This window comes from Pezoporus occidentalis, unplaced genomic scaffold (assembly GCF_034315485.1).
Source record: "Pezoporus occidentalis ecotype Australia unplaced genomic scaffold, CSIRO_AGI_Poc_V1 ctg8, whole genome shotgun sequence".
NCBI classification, from domain to species: Eukaryota; Metazoa; Chordata; class Aves; order Psittaciformes; family Psittacidae; genus Pezoporus; species Pezoporus occidentalis.
The window spans coordinates 7206998-7225835 of record NW_026916158.1 but is presented as its reverse complement, the minus strand read 5'-3'; the positions used below and the strand labels follow the sequence as shown (position 1 = coordinate 7225835).

Sequence of the window (18838 nt, the reverse complement as noted above, 5' to 3'; positions counted from 1 at the left end):
GGCCTCCTTTAAATTTCATAGGATTAGTTTAAGAAGATGACTTTGGGAGATAAATTGAATGGCGTGTAATATTTTTTTAAAACATTCTAACATTTGAGAAATATGAAATGTGGTTGGTTACCTGAGGATACTGAGAGAAAAATACTATGTTTTCTATAGCCGAAAAAACCCCATGGGACTCACTGTTGCTTTGAATGACACTCTGAGAGCAGAAGGACAGCTTTATTGGGATGATGGGGTTCGCATTGGTATGTATGATGCTTTTTGCTTTCATAAAGTCTTTTTTTTTTTGCTATAAGGATGGATGGTCAAGTTATTTTTCCTGATTTAAACTGCATAATGCTATGATTTATAGAATTAATATGTTGTATGAAGGAAGCTGTGCCTGGGATGAAAGGCAACACAGATAACAAGGATTTGTTCTCAAACCAATCAGAACCGTATGTGTAGATTATGTGGGAAGCTTTAACTAATTTTGTCAACATTACTGAACTTAAATCGTCTTCAGATAAGAGATATTTAAAAGTCATTTATCCTTTCCACGCAGTGTATTACCGTTGTAATAACATTAAGCTATCACCCGAGATTACTGCAAGCAATGCAGGAAATGGTGTTATTTTGCATAATGATGTGTAGGGAAGTTTGCAGGATGCTGTTAGTGTAGTTTTTGGTGCTCCACTTACACCACTGCACAGTAATTCAGAAACGATGACTAGGTTCATGGAAATCTAATGATAAATGAAATCAACATAGATTACAAGATGCCTCTCACCAGGATGCCTGTGATCTCATTTTGGTAAGGCAGAAAGGCAAGAACCTACAGTGCTCGTGATTATCAGCATTACTTTAGTGACAGGACAAGGGGTAATGGGTTTACACTTAAACAGGGGAAGTTCAGATTAGATACAAAGGTGAAGTTCTTTGAGGGCTGTGCAGCAGTGGAACAGGTTGCCCAAAATGCTCCATCCCTGGCAGTATTCAAGGCCAGGTTGGACAGAGCCTTGGGCAAAATGGTCTAATGTGAGGTGTCCCTGCCCATGGCAGGGGTGTTGGAACTAGATGATCTTAATGTCCTTTCCAACCATTCTATGATTCTATGATTTAGTGCTTAACAATAGGATTGGTAAAATGTACAACAGCAGTTTCTATCAATCATGGCTGTGCCACTGGACAGTGAATAGTGTTGGATGTGGGAAATTACTTCCATGCCTTCCTCAGCGAGAAACATTTTTTCTCTTTCTGGTCTTAATACCCTGGACTTTCCTAATGCTATTTGTTTGCTTTCTTTTGTATCAGACCTCTAAAATGTTCTTACTTTGTCCTCATTTAATTAGCATGCTGTCCTCTAATGAAAGTATTTTATGCTTAAAAGTGTATCTTTTGGAAATACAGAAATTTATTCGTGTGTATATACATACCATATGTTGATGTGTAAAGTACATATAGACACAATTTTTGAACTAACATTTTGATAATGTGTTGAGGTGAATAACAAATACATTTTATTTTATTCTTTTTGTCAGATGCATATGAAGATGGTGTATATCTGCTAACATCATTTACTGCTAATCAGGTAAGTAATGTTAGCTCACATTTCTTTTAATGATCAGTTTAGGTGATTACTATTATATTTTTAATTTTGGGCATTTTAATTTGGAACTCCATAATGCCTTGGTATCTCACCCTAACATTAACTTGTACTCACAATGGATTAGACTACAAGTAATATGATTAAACTGCATCAAGAACAACTTTAAGAATGATTCTGAAGTTAACAATTGTAGCGTATTGTTAAACAAAGTGTACATTTATGGCATTGTAATTTCTGATACAGTTCTGAAAGTGCAAGTTTATTTCATAAATTAGTTCTATACAGTGAAAGCGCACATCAGTGCTGAACCTCTGGAACATGCAGAGGGGTCAGAACAGCTATGCCAGGAAAACCAGCACTTGCCAGTGAGAAGGAAGCTGAAGGCTGCAGACAGGAGGCTTTAAGGTCAGCAGGCTTTGACCCTGGTTTACAGCTGCAGAGAAATATGACTGCCCAGCAAAGAATTTGATTTTCTTCTCAAGTGAAAAGTTTGAAAAGTTCAAGTGGATGTGTACCAGTCCAATGGCAAGTCTTTCTCTTTTTTTTCCGTTTCCTTTCAGAATGTTTTAGATATTACAGTTTTGCATCACGGTTACTCTGATCCAAACAACCTGATGTTTACTGAAATTAAAGTCCTGGGGGTGCCCTCCAAAGTTACACAGGTGAACATATCGCAGAATGGTGGGACAATTGCATCATCTCATGCTGTGGACTACAATAACACCAAGCAGGTGAGGTGCCTTTTGCAGGGTAATGCCACCTTATGGCTGCATATGTGCTCTTAAACATTTGGAGATCCAGTTCTCAGCTGTAATACTATATTTAAAATGTATTTAATAAGATACATCAGGTGATGATTATACCATATACTGTTTATTATACAATACACTGATTATACCATACAGTACCTACTGTAGGTAGGTATGGTAGAGCACAGCAATTGCTGTTAGGAACCCAAACTGCTTCCAACAGTGAAAAAGTGGTGGATTTTAGGTTGTGCTTTGTTTCCACTCTTCTTAATAGCTTACTTGCAACCTGCAAGTATTTTCATCGCCTCAACATGACCTCATTGTTGTTAGTCTTGTCTGACAGCATTTTCATTTCCCAGCCCTGTTTGCCTACAATCATTCCCTATTCTTTCATATCACATCTTGGCTGTAGGCATTGCAGCACAGGGTTCTTTCTTACATTCGAGTCAAATCCCACTTCTAAAGTTATCGGCACACTTTCTACCACCTTCAGAGCCCTGGGACTTCCACTTGCATGGGTGATACCGGTCCAGAGAATTTCCCCCTCCCACCTCACTGGACAGTAAAGTCAGGCACTAATAAAGCAGCTGAAATAAATACATATAACTGTATTGCCATTTGAGATGGCGCTTCTCTGGGCCATCCTTCAGGTATGAACAGAATGGCTGAGGCATTCAGTCTTGCCAGTTTTCTTACAGAGGGAGTCTGCCTAAACTCTTCTATTGCTGGGATCTTACTGCCTTTCCTTTGAAATTCAGTATTCTGTTAAGTCTTAGTTCTTTCTCTTTCACAGAAAGCTGGAACTATGTGAGTTTTGTGACTAACCAAAAAGATGAGTTAAAAATGTAAAATCAAATGAAAATGTTTCATTCTGCTGTTGAATTTTGGATGGAACAAAAAAGGGGGGAATTTGTACGCCCAGCTGAATCACAGGATGTTCCAAGTTTTGCTGCCTCTTTAAGATTTATTAAAAAAAAAAAAAGTAACAGGAATGTCAACTCTATGAGGGCCTCTGAATCACGGGAATGGATCAGAGCCTCACCATCAGAAATCCAGAAATCTATGCTGGTTAAACTATGTTTATAATGATACAAACACAAAAGCAAATGAAGAGGCATAAATTCTTCTTACCTAAACCAAGAAGCCACTATCTCTGATGAATATAAAAAAAGCAGTGGATCTTCAAGGCAGAATTGTTAATTGCTCATTTTGTCTGTTTTATTCACAGCTCCTGACAATCACAAACCTTCAACTTGAATTAGGCAGAAGCTACACCGTGCAATGGAGCTAAAATGCCTGCAAAATAACATCGCGCATACCGCTTAATCTTCTCACTATTATAGAACTGTCTTTCAATTTTCCCACTTTCATACTGCATCTGTGTCATCTTAGAATACTTTTTATTATAAAAACATACTAGTTAGTTCATTTTCATGTATTATGGATACAAAGCAGTCACATTTCAGTATTGTTGAAGGCCAACTACAAGGTCTCCATGCGATGCAAAAATCTGCAATTTAAACAGCATGGCACTTCCGTATAACTTCATCTTTCAAAACCGAGAACTGAATGTAAACCTCCATGTTTTTTCAGAATAGAATTTCTGGCTGACCTCACGTGTGCCAAATCTTTGTTTCGTTAAAAAAAAAAAAAAAAAAAATAAATGCAGTCGGTGTTAGCTGCATGGATTTGGGGCTGTAATTCTGCCTATATTTAATTCATCTTAATTCTGGCTATGTAAGTCACTATGACAGAGAAGTATTTAAGGCCAGACAAAACAAATGTTTTCAGATTACTGGTTTAGCCTGAAATGATGTTTCAATTTGTTGATATATAAAATACTAAGATACTTGTAGAAGTCATAGGGTTTCCTTTTTGCAGGGGTGTCAACAGGGTTTTTGTATGACTTTAGCCAGATATTTATGTTCCCCCGTGTTTTGATCTGAACATGTAAGATTAAACTTGAAGTTTCAAGGTTAACTAATAAATGTTGGTCTCTGAGTGTTCATTTAGCTGAAGGAAATGCTGTTGTATGTTTACTATAATAGTAATTCATATTAAAGACTCTTTGTATCCCAAGAGTGCAACATGTGATATAAACAGATTGGTAAAGTATGTTTACAATTAAATTTGATGGGAATAAACTGCTGTCAAAGGTAATAGCAAACTCTAGCAACTGTGCTTAAGATTCATTTAAAGGATTCCCCTCTGCTTTGAAATTTCATGGTAAAACAGCTGAGTAGCAAACATGTCATAGGTGGATCAACGTAATTAATTTATTGAATTTATAGAAACTGAATTTATTGAAGCTTCCCCATAAAATAATAATGAAATTGGCAATCCAGAGAAAATGATCATTTAAGTTACCATTTTGACAAATATTTTTTTCTGAAGGAACACACTACACTGTATCTCTGAAGCTACTGGTGAACAGCTACTTAAGTAAGCTGGTGCAATGACACATCCCATCACCGCAGAGAGGGGAACTGCAGGTTACTGACCCCTCAACCTATTCCCTCTCATGTCACCTCCTACCACTTTGCATACACCAGACTTATTTTCAGAATTTTTCTCATTAGATTTATCTGGGGAACCTCACTGTTCTGTCTTCTTGGCTTTGAGAGGCTCAGTACCTCCGATGAGCTGTGTGCACTTCTGCCACAGAGTGCAGCTTTTACCAAGTCTTCAGAATAATAATTTATGAGGAACTCAAACAGGCTGAGAAATTACAGCTTCAGACATTGGCTGGCCACTTTAGGGAGTACTCCCTGGTGTGTCTCTTCCTTCCTGCAGTTTTTACAAGCAGGGGCAGTCCAGCAGATCCTGGTCCCCGCCACTCACTTCTGGAACATCTGTGCAGCAGCATTGTCCTTCTCTGGAGATCACAGTAGCAGAACACTGAACTCGGGGACACTTCAATGCAGGTTGATAGTAGCTCTTCAGGTAATGCTTCTCTTTAGGTCTGATACCTACACATGCTGGGAAACATCTCCTGCTGCATGACATCCCATTAAAGTCCACAAGCCATGGTGAGTATTGGGAAGCTTTCAACAGAAGGAAGTAAGCAGCAACAAGCATACTACATGTGTACAGGGTGGGATTTTTTGACTCCCACTTCCTCAATAGTTTGACTTTCTAGCACTTAAAAAAATCGCTCAGAAAATAGCACAACACCACCAGAGGTTGACACAATCCTGCTGCTCACTGCAGCAGAAGATTCTCACTGAAGGCATAATACCTTCCCTGAAAACCATGAAGTTCTGCTTTCAATATCCTTTTTCAGAACTTTATTGGCTGCTTCACTGGGCAAAATAAATCCAAAGAAAACAGTATTTGAAAAAAGTCATATATTTGTTTGGTATATTAAAGTTTTCAGCTAACGTTTCTCTAGTATTAAGATACCAGATCGACATTATGAATAGTACACTCTTGTGGGCTTGCCCCATAAGGCATCAAGACAGTGTTACAGACCCAACAGACTGCTGAAAAGGGGGAGAGTGCATTGAAAACACAGCTTGACATGCATCCTGCTCTGAAACCTGTACTGAGCACAGGCAGAGGCAGGCACCACTAGATAAAGCTTTTTGCACTGAGCCACTATCCATTTGTTTGGATAGATGGACAAAAGGAAAGCTCACTTCATAATGAAACATTCTGCCTTTTTAATTCCTGAACAAAATGAAAGTTTAAGCCCGACCACTTTCAGCAGGGTTCTTCATGTCATATGTAAGCTGAAATTGGCCTTTGAGACATACACGTGGATATACGGTATATGTATACAGAAATGTGTGCATACACACCTCTTTATCCATTATATCTATATACACATGAACATAATATATGCATATATGCATATGTATGTACACATGTAACTACATGCATTTTATTTCATCATGTGTAAACGGAGCTCCTCTTTACAGAGACTTTTTAAAATTTTAATAATGTTCAGGTTTTGGGGGAACTACCCCAGAGAACAGCCTGCTGCAAACAGGGCCTTTCAAGTACACTTTTTTTCTTCAAGAAATGTTCAAGTTTTAAGTTGCTCATCCCAGAGCTGACCCAAACCTCACGGGAATCAGTGAGTTTCTGTCCGTGGGCTTTGGATCAACTCCCAATAGGTCTGTTTTTTAAAACCTATGTCTCCCACCCCTGGCATGGTCAAAGCTTAATTTACCAGAGCAAAAATGGTCTTCAAAAGCACTGTTGCAGACTGAAAGCACAGCCTGGAGATTAAATCAAGGTCAAATAGCAGGTTAACGAACTTCGTAAAACTGTCTCACCTAGCCATGTAATTAGAAGCTTTAATTAAGAAAGAACTTTGGCATTCCAGGTGCTTGAACCTTGGCATGCAAAGGCTTAGAAAACAGAGAAATGTACGGCAATTTCACTTAAAGTCTAATGGTGGTTGTGCAGATCCTTCCAGCTTTGGCTAACATACTTCAGCAAGGCAAAGAAATGTGTTATGGCAATAAAAGAGCAGCAGATTCAGAAAACATGTCCAATGAATCCCTCTGTAGATGACAGCTTTTCAGGTACCAGAGGATAATCCCACCTGTTTTAAGGAATATACACTTCTTTAGCCACATAAGGAATGGTTAATGCTGCAGTTACTTATTGCTGCAGCAGTGAAGGTGCTGTACAAGCTGAGCTGTGCTCCAGCTCCCCAGGCTAGCTTGAGTGCAGGGCCACTGGCCAGCCAGCAACAGGACAGCTGGAGGCCAGGTCCATAACTCCATCACAAATCGTAAGGAAACCACACTTCCAATGACAGGCAGCATGACCTCAAATACCTCATAGCATAGAAGTACTTCATAGCCAATTATTATTAATTCATCAACCCGCCTAGCAAACACAGCAGTTAGCCTTGTGCACAGAGCCCACACAGCCGACCCAAAGGAGAACACTGACGAAATGTGGCATTTTGGATTGAAAGGCCAAGGTGGGGTTATTTTGGTGAATTCCTACCTGGCTTCTGTGTCCTCTGCTAGGAAAGCTCTGCTTTTGGTCTTAAAAAGAGAGAAATCAGAAAAAATATAAAATTGTTTTTTCATTTCATTCCTTTTCACAAATGGTGAATATATCAGACATCTCTGCAGCCTTCTGCATCCTTTAGTAATGGCTATAGCAATATGTCCTATTCAGATTTAACTACCTTTCTCATGCTTCATAAGTAGAAGGATCCAAGAATCCTTCAATACTACACCCACCTGGAGCACAAGCCTGCCTGCAAATATCTAGAAGCTTGCTTTCTAGCAACAACGTGATGAGCACCATCGAGGTACAGTTCTCTAAATTACAGCCCCGCCAGATGCATGGCTGGAGGACATTTCCAGAGGATTGTCCTGTAATCACCAGAGGGTGACTTACCTTGAACAGATCATGACTCAAAACCTATGGAAACAATAATGACATACCGGAGTTTCCAGGATGTTTTTGAGTTGGAACCCAGACCTCCAGGACAGTGGATTAATTCCTGCAGTATCACATCTGGTACTACCTACTACCTGGGAAGATGACAGAAACAACAGTTTTCAGCAATATTGTTACAGTATATTCTACAGAAATAGTGAGGTTGATAAATATTTCTGGTTCTCACAAACTAAAAAATATCTGGAATGCTTGCATTCTTTGCCTTTTAGAAGATGCCAAGTTGAGTAGCTCCAGAAAGGACACCTTCAACACTAGAGCGAGTGGAAACACAGCATCTAGGAGCCTCAATTCTGGGCAGCGAGAGCCACTAAGGGAGCCTCAAGTCCTCGACAGGCCTTGCCCAGGAGCCGGCAGCTCAGCCTGGAGAAGAGAAGGATGTGTGGAGACCTCATACCAGTATCTGATGGGGGTCTATAAGGATGCTGGGGAGGGACTCTTCATAAAGGACTGTAGTAACAGGACAAGGGGTAACAGGTTCAAACTTAAACAGGGGAAGTTTAGGTTAGGTATAAGGAAGAAGTTCTTTACTGTGAGGGTGGTGAGGCACTGGAAGGGGTTGTCCAAGGGAGCTGTGAATGCTCCATCCCTGGCAGTGTTCAAGGCCAGGTTGGACAAAGCCTTGGGTGATGTCTGTGCCCATGTCAGGGGGGTTGGAACTAGATGATCTTAAGGTCCTTTCCAACCCTAACCATTCTATGGTCCTATGTTGTGTGATTATCCTTCCTCATGTCTCATGCTGTGGCTGAAGGGTATTAGCAGCAACCCGTTCAATACAATATCACCTCCCTTAGATTAGATCTTCCTCTCTGAAACTGTTGCAATTTGAAAGCAGCTCTTTCACTGCTAAAAAGAAGTGCCCACTTAAAGGAAAACTGCCACTAATTGGTGTGGGAAGGAAATTACAAAGAATCAGCTCACATCTGGCTTCAGTGTGACTCCAAAGGATTTCCAAATGATGTACTTACTTACTTATGCTGAAGGACTTCTCTTGGGTACGATGTATATGAATGAGCGGATGGGCTGTCTGGGGGTGGAGTACCTCTGTTGAACAGGAGCAGACACCACTGTGCTAAAGAGACATTGATGGCCCTGAAATTACTATTCCACTAATGTAAAAGATAAAACTGTGTCACACTTGGCTGTGCTTGCTCTAATAAAGCTGCCACACATGCACAGTTAATTGGATTTTTCCTCGGAGCCTGGAAGGAGCAGCTGGATGGCAACATCTGGTAAGGCAGTGGGAGTGTGGTCCGGCTTGCAAAACATGAGTGGGATTTCACTGTTCAGAAAAGCATAGGCAGGGTATGAGGTTTACAAATGTCTTCTCTGCTGTGGCACATGGAGCTCACCTCTATGTCCCCTCTGGGATGAGTTCTTTCTTCTTTCCTTACATTGTATTTACCTCAAGGTGGTGAGTAAACTAACATGGTCATATGTTCTAAAGCTTGTCCCAACACCAGTGACAGGCACCAATATTTTAGTTCTACTTTATAAAAAATGCAACAGTCTTTTGTACTATCAGATGATGAAGTTTTGATGTGCATATATATATATTTTTTCTTTTTTTTTTTTTTAGCTAATCCAGGAAATTTTGTTAAGAAGTTGCACCAGTACTGAAGAGTTTGTATGTTCTTCCTTACATTTGCTGAAAATGCCAATCTTACATTGTTCTGAAGATTAAGTCAAGCTTGATGGTGTTTTCACTGCTATTAGTAATACGAATACTGCAATATGCATTTTTTGAATGACAATAAATTGATATGGAAATGTTAAAAATGAATCCAATGTGATATAACACTTCAAATTATCCTATGTGGCAAGGTTAAGTGTTTAAATACACATTTGGTATATGCTACATATATATAATACTTAAGTGCATGTATAAGTGTGTACACTTAGACAATAAATGTATTCTTTACATTACTAATATTAAAGTCTATTGTGATGTAAAGTAAGTGGGTTTTATTTATTATATTATTCTCAGTCATTTTAGATTAATGTTTAACGCACATGAGCCATTATACACATTATAATAATTATGCAATAAGCAATTTAGAAATGCTCTCTTACCAGTGTTTGCCTTTTAATAACCTCACAAGACCCTTCAGGTGGATATAGTGCGCCATTTACTCCCACTGTTATAAACCCTATAAATTCAGGGTCAGGTTGCAAAGCAGCTAATGATAATATATTCCAGATATTTTTAAAAATTGAAGGAATTTGCACTGAGCACTCATTGCAGGAAAGGCAAATAAAAGTGACATTCAGGTGGGATGGCAAAAAAGTATTTGTTAAAAACATTATTGGCCATATATTGTCTCTTAAAAATACCACAGGGAAGGAGCAAAGAATCTGGTCCTGGTGACTCCCTCCAGGTCCATGGCATGCAAAGAACTGAGCTGGAAGATCTGTTATATAACATTGGGAGTATTCAGCCTCTATCTAGATCTGAATATCCAAACACAGCTGAAGGAGATGGAATTAAATCAGCTGTGCAGAGGAAGCTGTGCCTTGTATTGATTGCAATGTCTGAAATGAAGCCAGCAAATGGAAATTTGAGAAACAGTTGGGTTTTTTCTTTAGTTCAATCCTTTTGCTTCACTAATACATTTATTTCTGATTGTTATTATTTTTAACAGATTCGTAAGAAAATAAACAGTATTTCTCAACGGTATTTATACTGCCAGATACAAATCTAATAAATGTTATCTTTAATGACACCTTCTGTCTCCTCTGAAAAGACTGCACAGCTCAGTATATTCATTTAAAGGAACAGCTGCAAAATCTGTTTCCTCCTCTCTGTTGTTTCCTATTTGATCTATGCAGTTCCTCACACCATCCTGACACCTGTATTTGTACTGGGGTGTTTGGATTAGAACACATAGAAAAAAATAAATCTGTCCTGGTAGGAAACAAGATTGGGTTTGATGTTTAACTGTGGCAGTTATCGCTGCATTGGAACTTGGGCACTCCACTCACTCCCTTCCCATGATGGGGAGGGTCAATGCCAAGACGGGACTTGCCCTGGATAAGGAGCTGCTGAGGAAAATTCAAAAGAAAAAAGAGGCTTATAAAAGGTGTAAAGAGGGACAGGCAGCCTGGGAAGAATACAGGGATGTTGTCCAGGAAGCTAGGGATCAGGTTAGGAAAGCTAAGGCCCAGTTAGAATTAAACTTGGCTAGGGATGTGAAAGATAACAGGAAGGGATTCTACAAGTACATAGCAAATAAAAGACGGACTAGGGACAAAGTAGGCCCCCTCTGGAAGCTATCAGGAGAGCTGGCTACCCTGGATTTGGAGAAGACTGAGGTTCTGAATGACTTCTTTGCCTCAGTCTTCAACGGCAAATACTCTGACCACACCACCCAAGTCTTGGAATCCAGATACAGGGACTGTGAGAATGAAGACCTTGGGCCCACTGTAGGAGAGGATCTGGTTCGAGACCATCTTAAAAATCTGAACGTGCACAAGTCCATGGGTCCTGATAAAATCCATCCGCGGGTCCTGAAGGAGCTGGCAAATGAAGTTGCTAAGACATTGGCCATCATATTTGAAAAATCGTAGCAGTCAGGTGAAGTTCCCAATGATTGGAAAAAGAGAAATATAACCCCCATTTTCAAGAAGGGGAAAATGGATGACCCGGGGAATTACAGACCAGTCAGTCTCACCTCCATGCCTGGCAAAATCTTGCAGCAGATTCTCCTGGAAGGCATGCTAAGGCACATGAAAATCAACAAGGTGCTTGGTGACAGCTAGCATGGCTTCACTAAGGGGAAATCCTACCTGACCAATTTGGTGGCCTCCTATGATGGGGCTACAGAACTGAGGGACAGGGGTAGAGCAGCTGATGTCATCTACCTGGACTTGTGTACAGCATTTGACACTGTCCCACATGATATCCTTGTCTCTAAATTGGAGAGACATCAATTTGATGGATGGACCACTCGGTGGATAAAGAACTGGCTGGATGGCCGCACACAAAGATTTGTGGTCAATGGCTCAATGTCCAGCTGGAGACCAGTAACGAGTGGTGTCCCTCAGGGATCGGTGTTGGGACCGTTTTGTTTAACATCTTCATCGCTGACATGGACCGTGGGATTGAGTGCGCCCTCAGCAAGTTTGCCGATGACACCAAGCTGTGTGGTTTGGTTGATACGCTGGAGGGAAGGAATGCCATCCAGAGGGACTTTGACACGCTTGTGAGGTGGGATGATGTCAACCTTATGAAGTTTAACCATGCCAAGTGCAAGGTCCTACACCTGGGTCGGAGCAATCCCAGGCACAGCTACAGGTGGGGCAAAGAAGAGATTCAGAGCAGCCCTGCAGAGAAGAACTTCAGGGTATTGGTTGATTAAGAAACTTAACATGAGCTGGCAGCATGAGCTCGCAGCCCATAAAGCCAACCGTATCCTGGGCTGCATCAAAAGGAGCATGACAGCAGGTCAAAGGAGGTGATCCTGCCCCTCTACTCTGCTCTTGTGAGACCTCACCTGGAGTATTGTGTGCAGTTCTGGTGTCCTCAACATAAAAAGGACATGGAACTGTTGGAACAAGTCCAGAGAAGGGCCACAAGGATGATCAGAGGACTCTAGCACCTCCTGTATGAAGACAGGCTGAGAAAGTTCAGCCTGGAGAAGAGAAGGCTGCATGGAGACCTCATAGAAGCCTTCCAGTATCTGAAGGGGACCTATAGGGATGCTGGGGATGGATTCTTCATTAGGGACTATAGTGATAGGACAAGGGGTAATGGGTTCAAACAGGGGAAGTTTAGATTGTATATAAGGAGGGATTTCTTTACTGTAAGGGGCAGTAAGGCTCTGCAACGGGTTGCCCAGGGAAGCTGTGAATGTTCCATCCCTGGCAGTGTTCAAGGCCAGGTTGGACAGAGCCTTGGGTGACACGGTTTAGTGTGAGGTGTCCGTGGCCATGGCAGGGGGTTGGAACTAGATGATCTTAATGTCCTTTCCAACTCTACCTATTCTATGATTCTATGTCTTGGCTAGCACTCACCAACTCAGATGCTGCCAAAAGGTATAGCTAATGGAGGCAGGTAAAGGGAAAGGTTTTCTTCCTGTGTTAATACCAGTAAAAAATATCTCCTTGGGTAATCACATTATAACAATATTTGCAAATCCTTGGAGAAATATTAAAATGATTCCCTAGGAGAAAAAGATTAAAATAATTCTTTAGCATCTCACAGGGAGTTTAGAAACTGCTTTTAGTTCAGGACATGTTTTTGCCTCTTCTTGTGCCTTTATCTCCGTGGTATTGGAAAGGGCACATCCCTTTCCTGCTTCTTGTCTTAAGATGGCTTTTGGTTGTTGGTTTTGGACAGCAGCAGACCAAGTCCTCCAGAGCCACAAATCAGGGATGCAGTTAGGTATTTTTCTGTAGCCTGCTGCTAATTCACTCTTTTGAAAAAGGAGAGCCATCCACAGTCTACTCTAAGCAGAGATCCTTTGCTGGCATACAAGAAGAGAGCTTTCCTCTCTTCCTCCTATGCCGTATCACCCCGCTAACTCTTCTTTCCAGTTCACAGGGGTCCCTGGCATCCCAGCTCTCTCCCTCATCCTCCTCGGCTGCCAGGTCCCTGCAGAGACTGAGGGAGTGCCACTGGCTGAGCAGATCCCTTGTGCGGGAGGCACACTGGGCAGCTCCATCCCAGGGCTGGCAGGAGCCCTGACATCCAATGTCTAAACCACAGCCAAACACTTTCTTACAGCAGGGCATCAAAGGTTTTTCTGATGTTTCAAAACTATACATTCCCTCATATTAAATAATGAATGAAAAGAAAATAGAATTTCCTGCACTGCATATGCAAGCTGTTAGATTAATTTGTTCCTATCCAATATTCCTGGATCCATTTTCCATTGCAGCAGGCAGTGACGCTTGGGAAGCATGTTTTGTTATTTTTCATACCAGGCAGCTCTTGCTTCCTCTGATTCCTTTAATGAAATACCTCTCACAATTGAGCTATCTCCCTGTCAGCTACTTTTCTCATTTTCATTGCCAGCCTTTGCCTTCTGTTCAATGCTCTGGCTGCTACAAGGCTTGAGAAAACACTTTTACTTGTTCAAACTATTCCATCTCTAACTTTAGAAAATGAAGTATTTTCATGCCACCTCTACACAACACAATTTTAAACAGATCTAATCAGTTCTGCCCTCTACCTTTTATAACTAGAAATGTTTTCAAATAAAAACAGATATCACATCCTTCAGTGATAGCCTCATCTCTCATTCTTTTCCCATATATTTCAAGCAATTAAAAAAAAACCAACAAAGTTTGCCTGACTTTGAGAACTTCTTACCCTCAGCACAAAAGCCTTTTCCAAGTTTTAATTGAAGCTAAACATCTATTTAGGTTACAAAGTCCTATCTTTAACTTGAATAGAATAATTCCTTTTCTTGTGTTTAACCTTTGATCAGCTACCTACTTTTGAACTTTTGGATAACTATCCCCTTCTTGTTATCCTTGTCCCATTTCTTTCATAATCCTTGCGTAAAGGCACCCTATAAATCAAAATAAAGTTCTCTTTGGTGAAATTACTTTTTTCTTTCTTTTTTTTTTCTTTTCTTTTTTCACAGAGATAGTTTCAGTCACTTTGTTTGTCCTCTTGTTTTTGAATATAACCACAATAGTGATCTACAATATAATGCTGTAAGATGTTTGTAGAGTTTTAGAATAACTTCAGTATAGCAAGAAAAAAATATATGAACCATGAAACTAATACCAATATTCCAGATTATGTCTGAAGAATCAACTTGTCTATGATGGCCTTCGCCCTGCCTGTTCCACGGTCACTCACTGGATTCACCTTCCTCCTCCACTTGCCCATCACCCGCAGAGATGGACCACAATCAGAATGCCAACCTGCTCGGGCAGGGCACAGGAGGGATAGCTCTCTCCAAGGTGAGATGAGGGAATGAGCATTCTGCTACTGCCTATGCTTGTGAGTGGTCCCTCCAGGTGATGGATAGATACCCTTAAGGATGCTCCACTTTCCTGCTAGGATTCAGAAAACTCTAAAAAGAGAAAACTTTCTAAAAAGAAATTCAGAAAACTTTCTAAAAAGAAAGGTATCACACACTGCTTAATTTGATAGGCATGTTTTTCAGAATTACACATCTTTACACCTCTCTCTTCTGCCTCCCTCTGATCAAACGGTCTCTGGCGATGCGGGAGGGAAGCAAGTGACAAGTAGGTTGCTTTGGGTTGCAGTAAAGCAACATGTGACTCATTTTGCCCCTTAGTAATCTAACTTCTGATGTAGTTACCAACCCTAAACTACGCATGCCTGGCACTTATGAGAGCTTCTGTTACAAAATTTTCAGCATTACATTTCAGAATATATGTACTTGGAAATGTATCATCAAATCCTCCTATGTTACTAGTATCACTCAAAAGAACATGCGTTTATACAAATAATAGCATTCTTTTGAAAATTAACATAAATCTAAAAATAACATCTTAAAAATTGTGGTATGGTCTGAATTTTTCTGTTTCTATAATATTGACAGTGTATGACTTAGAACATTCTAAACTATTAATTACCTTGGTTTAAATGCTTGCATTAGATGACTTCTTGCTTCAGGGCAGACACAGGTAACAATCTTCCTTATTAATACTGGTCTCCAAATCAATTCAGAACAGAGACTTCAATTTCTGTAATCATAATGCATGAACTAGTAAACAGTTATCAATCCCCTTCTCCCCAAATAGTTTCAAACTATTTAGATCTGAGTGATTCATAATTCATATAGCGCTTGCAGACTTGGCACGTGTAAATGTGGTTTTTTTTTTTTTTTTTTGAAATACCCTTTTTCATCACACATCCCACCCCACTTCTTTCACTATCATATCCCAAATGAAGAGTAGATGTTTTCTTTAGTCAGTGTGCATACAGATATAAATAAAAAGCTGATTATAAAATTAATAATGAGTCCTTCCACGCTGGGTGTCTTAGAAAAACAGAGAGTAGAGTTGCACACGAGGGCAAAATACCTGGAGGGATGAAATGAAGTAGACTAAAACTAGTGACTGGGGTCTCAGTTCACAATCTATTTTGACACTGAATTTATTACAGGCAAGGCTAAATATTTAATTTCAAAAGGTACACTGAATATAGCTGGGGATACCACCATTCTTTCTGTGCATATCTTGCATTTTCCTCACTTACATGAATGCATACTGGCCTCTGAAACACTCTCAAGGACAATTTATTGCCTGAGCATTTCTTTAATGCAACATTAAGTCACAGAGGCTTACTTCAAAGGTAGCAAACTTTGAAGCAGGAACACGAAAAGTTTGGCTACTGAAATCACCCAACAGCCTGGCTGACTTTGAAAACTATTTCCCCATGGATTAACCTAATTTTTCCTCTATGGAGTATCATGTTCCCAAAGAAACTGTAAGATTAATGCATAACGGCAAGAGAGACAGCTTTAGGGCACAGTTATTCACCACCAAGGAAAGCTGCGCTGGCTCCTCACTGTCCAGTTTCCTAGGGATGCTCAACTTCCTGCATGCTCTTTTCATCTCAGCATGTTCTGCATGGCAGCACCTAGCAAATAAAACAAACAAACAAAAAATTTTAATAAAATAATCTGGAATTAATAGATTTCTGAAACTAAAGGGTATTACCAAGATGAACATAAAGAGAGATCATCTTATTGAAACTAAAAATCATGATACTGCTGAGAGGGTAAGCAAGGCAATATTCAGAAGAGCCTGGGACTGCAAAGTCCAATTAAGTCCCTTTTCTTAGCATCTTTATATTAGTTCTATTTGGCATCAAAACATCAAAGCCTGCTCATTCATGTACTTTATTTCCCTGGGCAACACCTCTGTGCACAGGCAACATTTTATAGTGTGCTTTAAATTTGAATCAAGTACACTAACATTGCTCAAGTATGGTAGCAGTGGGTGACACTTCAGTCATGTGGCTGTAAAAAGTGCGTAAGTGTGTGAGAAAAGCTGGTTTGCAGTTACAAAAATATTCACAGTTAGAATATTTTACCTGACCCAGTGATTTTTAGACCTACAGATATGCTTGTAAACATGAATTGTTTTAAACAAAAGTTATGTACTAAGGTGAACCAGGCTGTAAGTCCCTGTGTATTATTTTATAACAGAATGCTTGAAGAATAACTGACATTTTTTCCTTTATTCTCTAAGATGAAAAATATGTTATTTAAAAGCTTTTTCTCCCAACTATGTGAATGCTCCAGGAACAAGACAGGTCAAGAATGTTGATAAGGGGGATCTCCCACATGCCTGTTTGCATTACACCCCTGTGCTAGGAGGGCTATGGGCTGGCACCAACAGCCTGGCTGGCATGTGGAGGGTGATGCACCCCCTTTGAGGAGGTGGGGTCACCTTGTACAAACACATCTGGCCAGTGTCCCCGTGAGCTGGTTATACACATCAAGAGGTGGCTGCAGAGCATCACTTATGGCGCTTGTATGGGGCAACAAAAGTAGCAAAGCCATAGATGATTCTGGTACGGATTCTCTAACCATAGATAACTAACCAACCCCAAAATAAACTGCAGCACAGAGACATCCAACATATGAGAATAATTTATAGTGCTGGATATTACATCCAAGAGAGAAAACAAACATTCCCGTAGTTCAAACTAATGAGACAATCTAAGTCTCAGTGCATTTTATTTTGCTCTGATGTTTCCATTAAAAAAACTAATTTGCAAATAATTTTAAAATATTATGCATATATGTACACATACACACACATATATTCCACACTGATATACAAATATATCAATATTATTACACCACATAAATAATATACAACTATGCTGACATACATTTATATACCTGTTGCCAGAGTGAATAGCTGAATATTGTGGAAATAATTTCCTTTCCTTTCCTGCACTGGCAGAGGTGGAGGCAAAGACCTGGGGCAGGGTGCTGCAAAGAATAGTTCAGAAACAACAGTGAGAAAAGTCAACAAACATGCATCAAAAGTGACTCCCCAAATCCTCAGCAACCTAATTTTTCCTGGTGTCACTGTCAGCCCAGCTAAACACATCTCTTTCATGGGATCAGTAAAAATAATCACTGAATTTTCTCAGCGTTTTTTGGGCTTGGATTTTCTCTTTGGGTATGTGTCAGGTAAGCCTTCATCAAAATTTCTGGAATAACACTGAAAAAAACTACCAGAAGATGCCCATGTATTTTGCAGCAGTGGGCTATTCTGACTGTTTCTCAAAGTTTGTGGTTTCTCATCTGTATACTGAAAACATGTTTCAGATCAGCATTCCCCTTACTGGATGTACATTATGTCCTGTTATACTGACTTCCAACAAGCTTAATTTTGTGGTATTCAGAAGTTTTTCTGCTTTTACACAACTTTCAAAAAATGAATATTGCCATCAGCCAGGGCAGGCTTTTGCTGGTAGCACCACATGCATGACCAAAGTGATTATTTAAATACTCACTCAGTACCTAGAAAATAGATCCATTCATTAATATCTTATGAGAAGTATTTTGGGCCAGGCTTTTTTGACTCTCATAATGCATTTTAATGCATTTCTTATTGAGTCTTCCATTACAGTTCTGGAGAGGTAATTCATACTTCCCTTCTATTCAATGTTCCCTTGCAAGAGAAGAACAGAGCTGGAATTTTCTACCTACTGCTAGATAATTCCTATGAGTTTTTTTTTTTTTTATTTATTACTAGGAGATGCTTGATAGGGAATATACTTTCCACCATAACATAAAGCATATTTATGAGAATACAAATACATATATGGGTCAAAAAAGAAATTATTATTTTCCTTAAAAAATGGGGGAGCAAAACCAAAACCAGCTTTTTATTTAATGACTACACATTGAAAATGTCGAACTTTGAGGCTATAAATTTATAACACAGATTGATTCAAAGTTCCTTTACATGTTGAGTAATGAATCATAATATTCTTCTTGTTATTACTGTTGTATAGAAATAACATCCTGGAGAGGAAATATTTTCAGCTGCTACAAATGGGGCTTTCACATTCATGTATAGCATATACCTACACAGAATGTGTCTATTGTCATAAATATTT

General features: G+C 39.7%; 1 protein-coding gene across 2 annotated transcripts in view; it reads left to right on the top strand.

Moving 5' to 3' along the window:
• SI (sucrase-isomaltase) overlaps positions 1-4706 on the top strand; it is a 43657-nt gene extending 38951 nt beyond the window's left edge. For both annotated transcript variants that reach the window (XM_062603009.1, XM_062603010.1), the window contains 4 exons: positions 160-248; positions 1524-1573; positions 2152-2322; positions 3569-4706. In XM_062603009.1, coding sequence (XP_062458993.1) covers positions 160-248; positions 1524-1573; positions 2152-2322; positions 3569-3631 — 373 coding nt within the window. In that variant the 3' untranslated portion in view covers positions 3632-4706. The remainder of the gene's footprint in view (positions 1-159; positions 249-1523; positions 1574-2151; positions 2323-3568) is intronic.
• The last annotated feature ends 14132 nt before the right edge of the window (positions 4707-18838 follow it).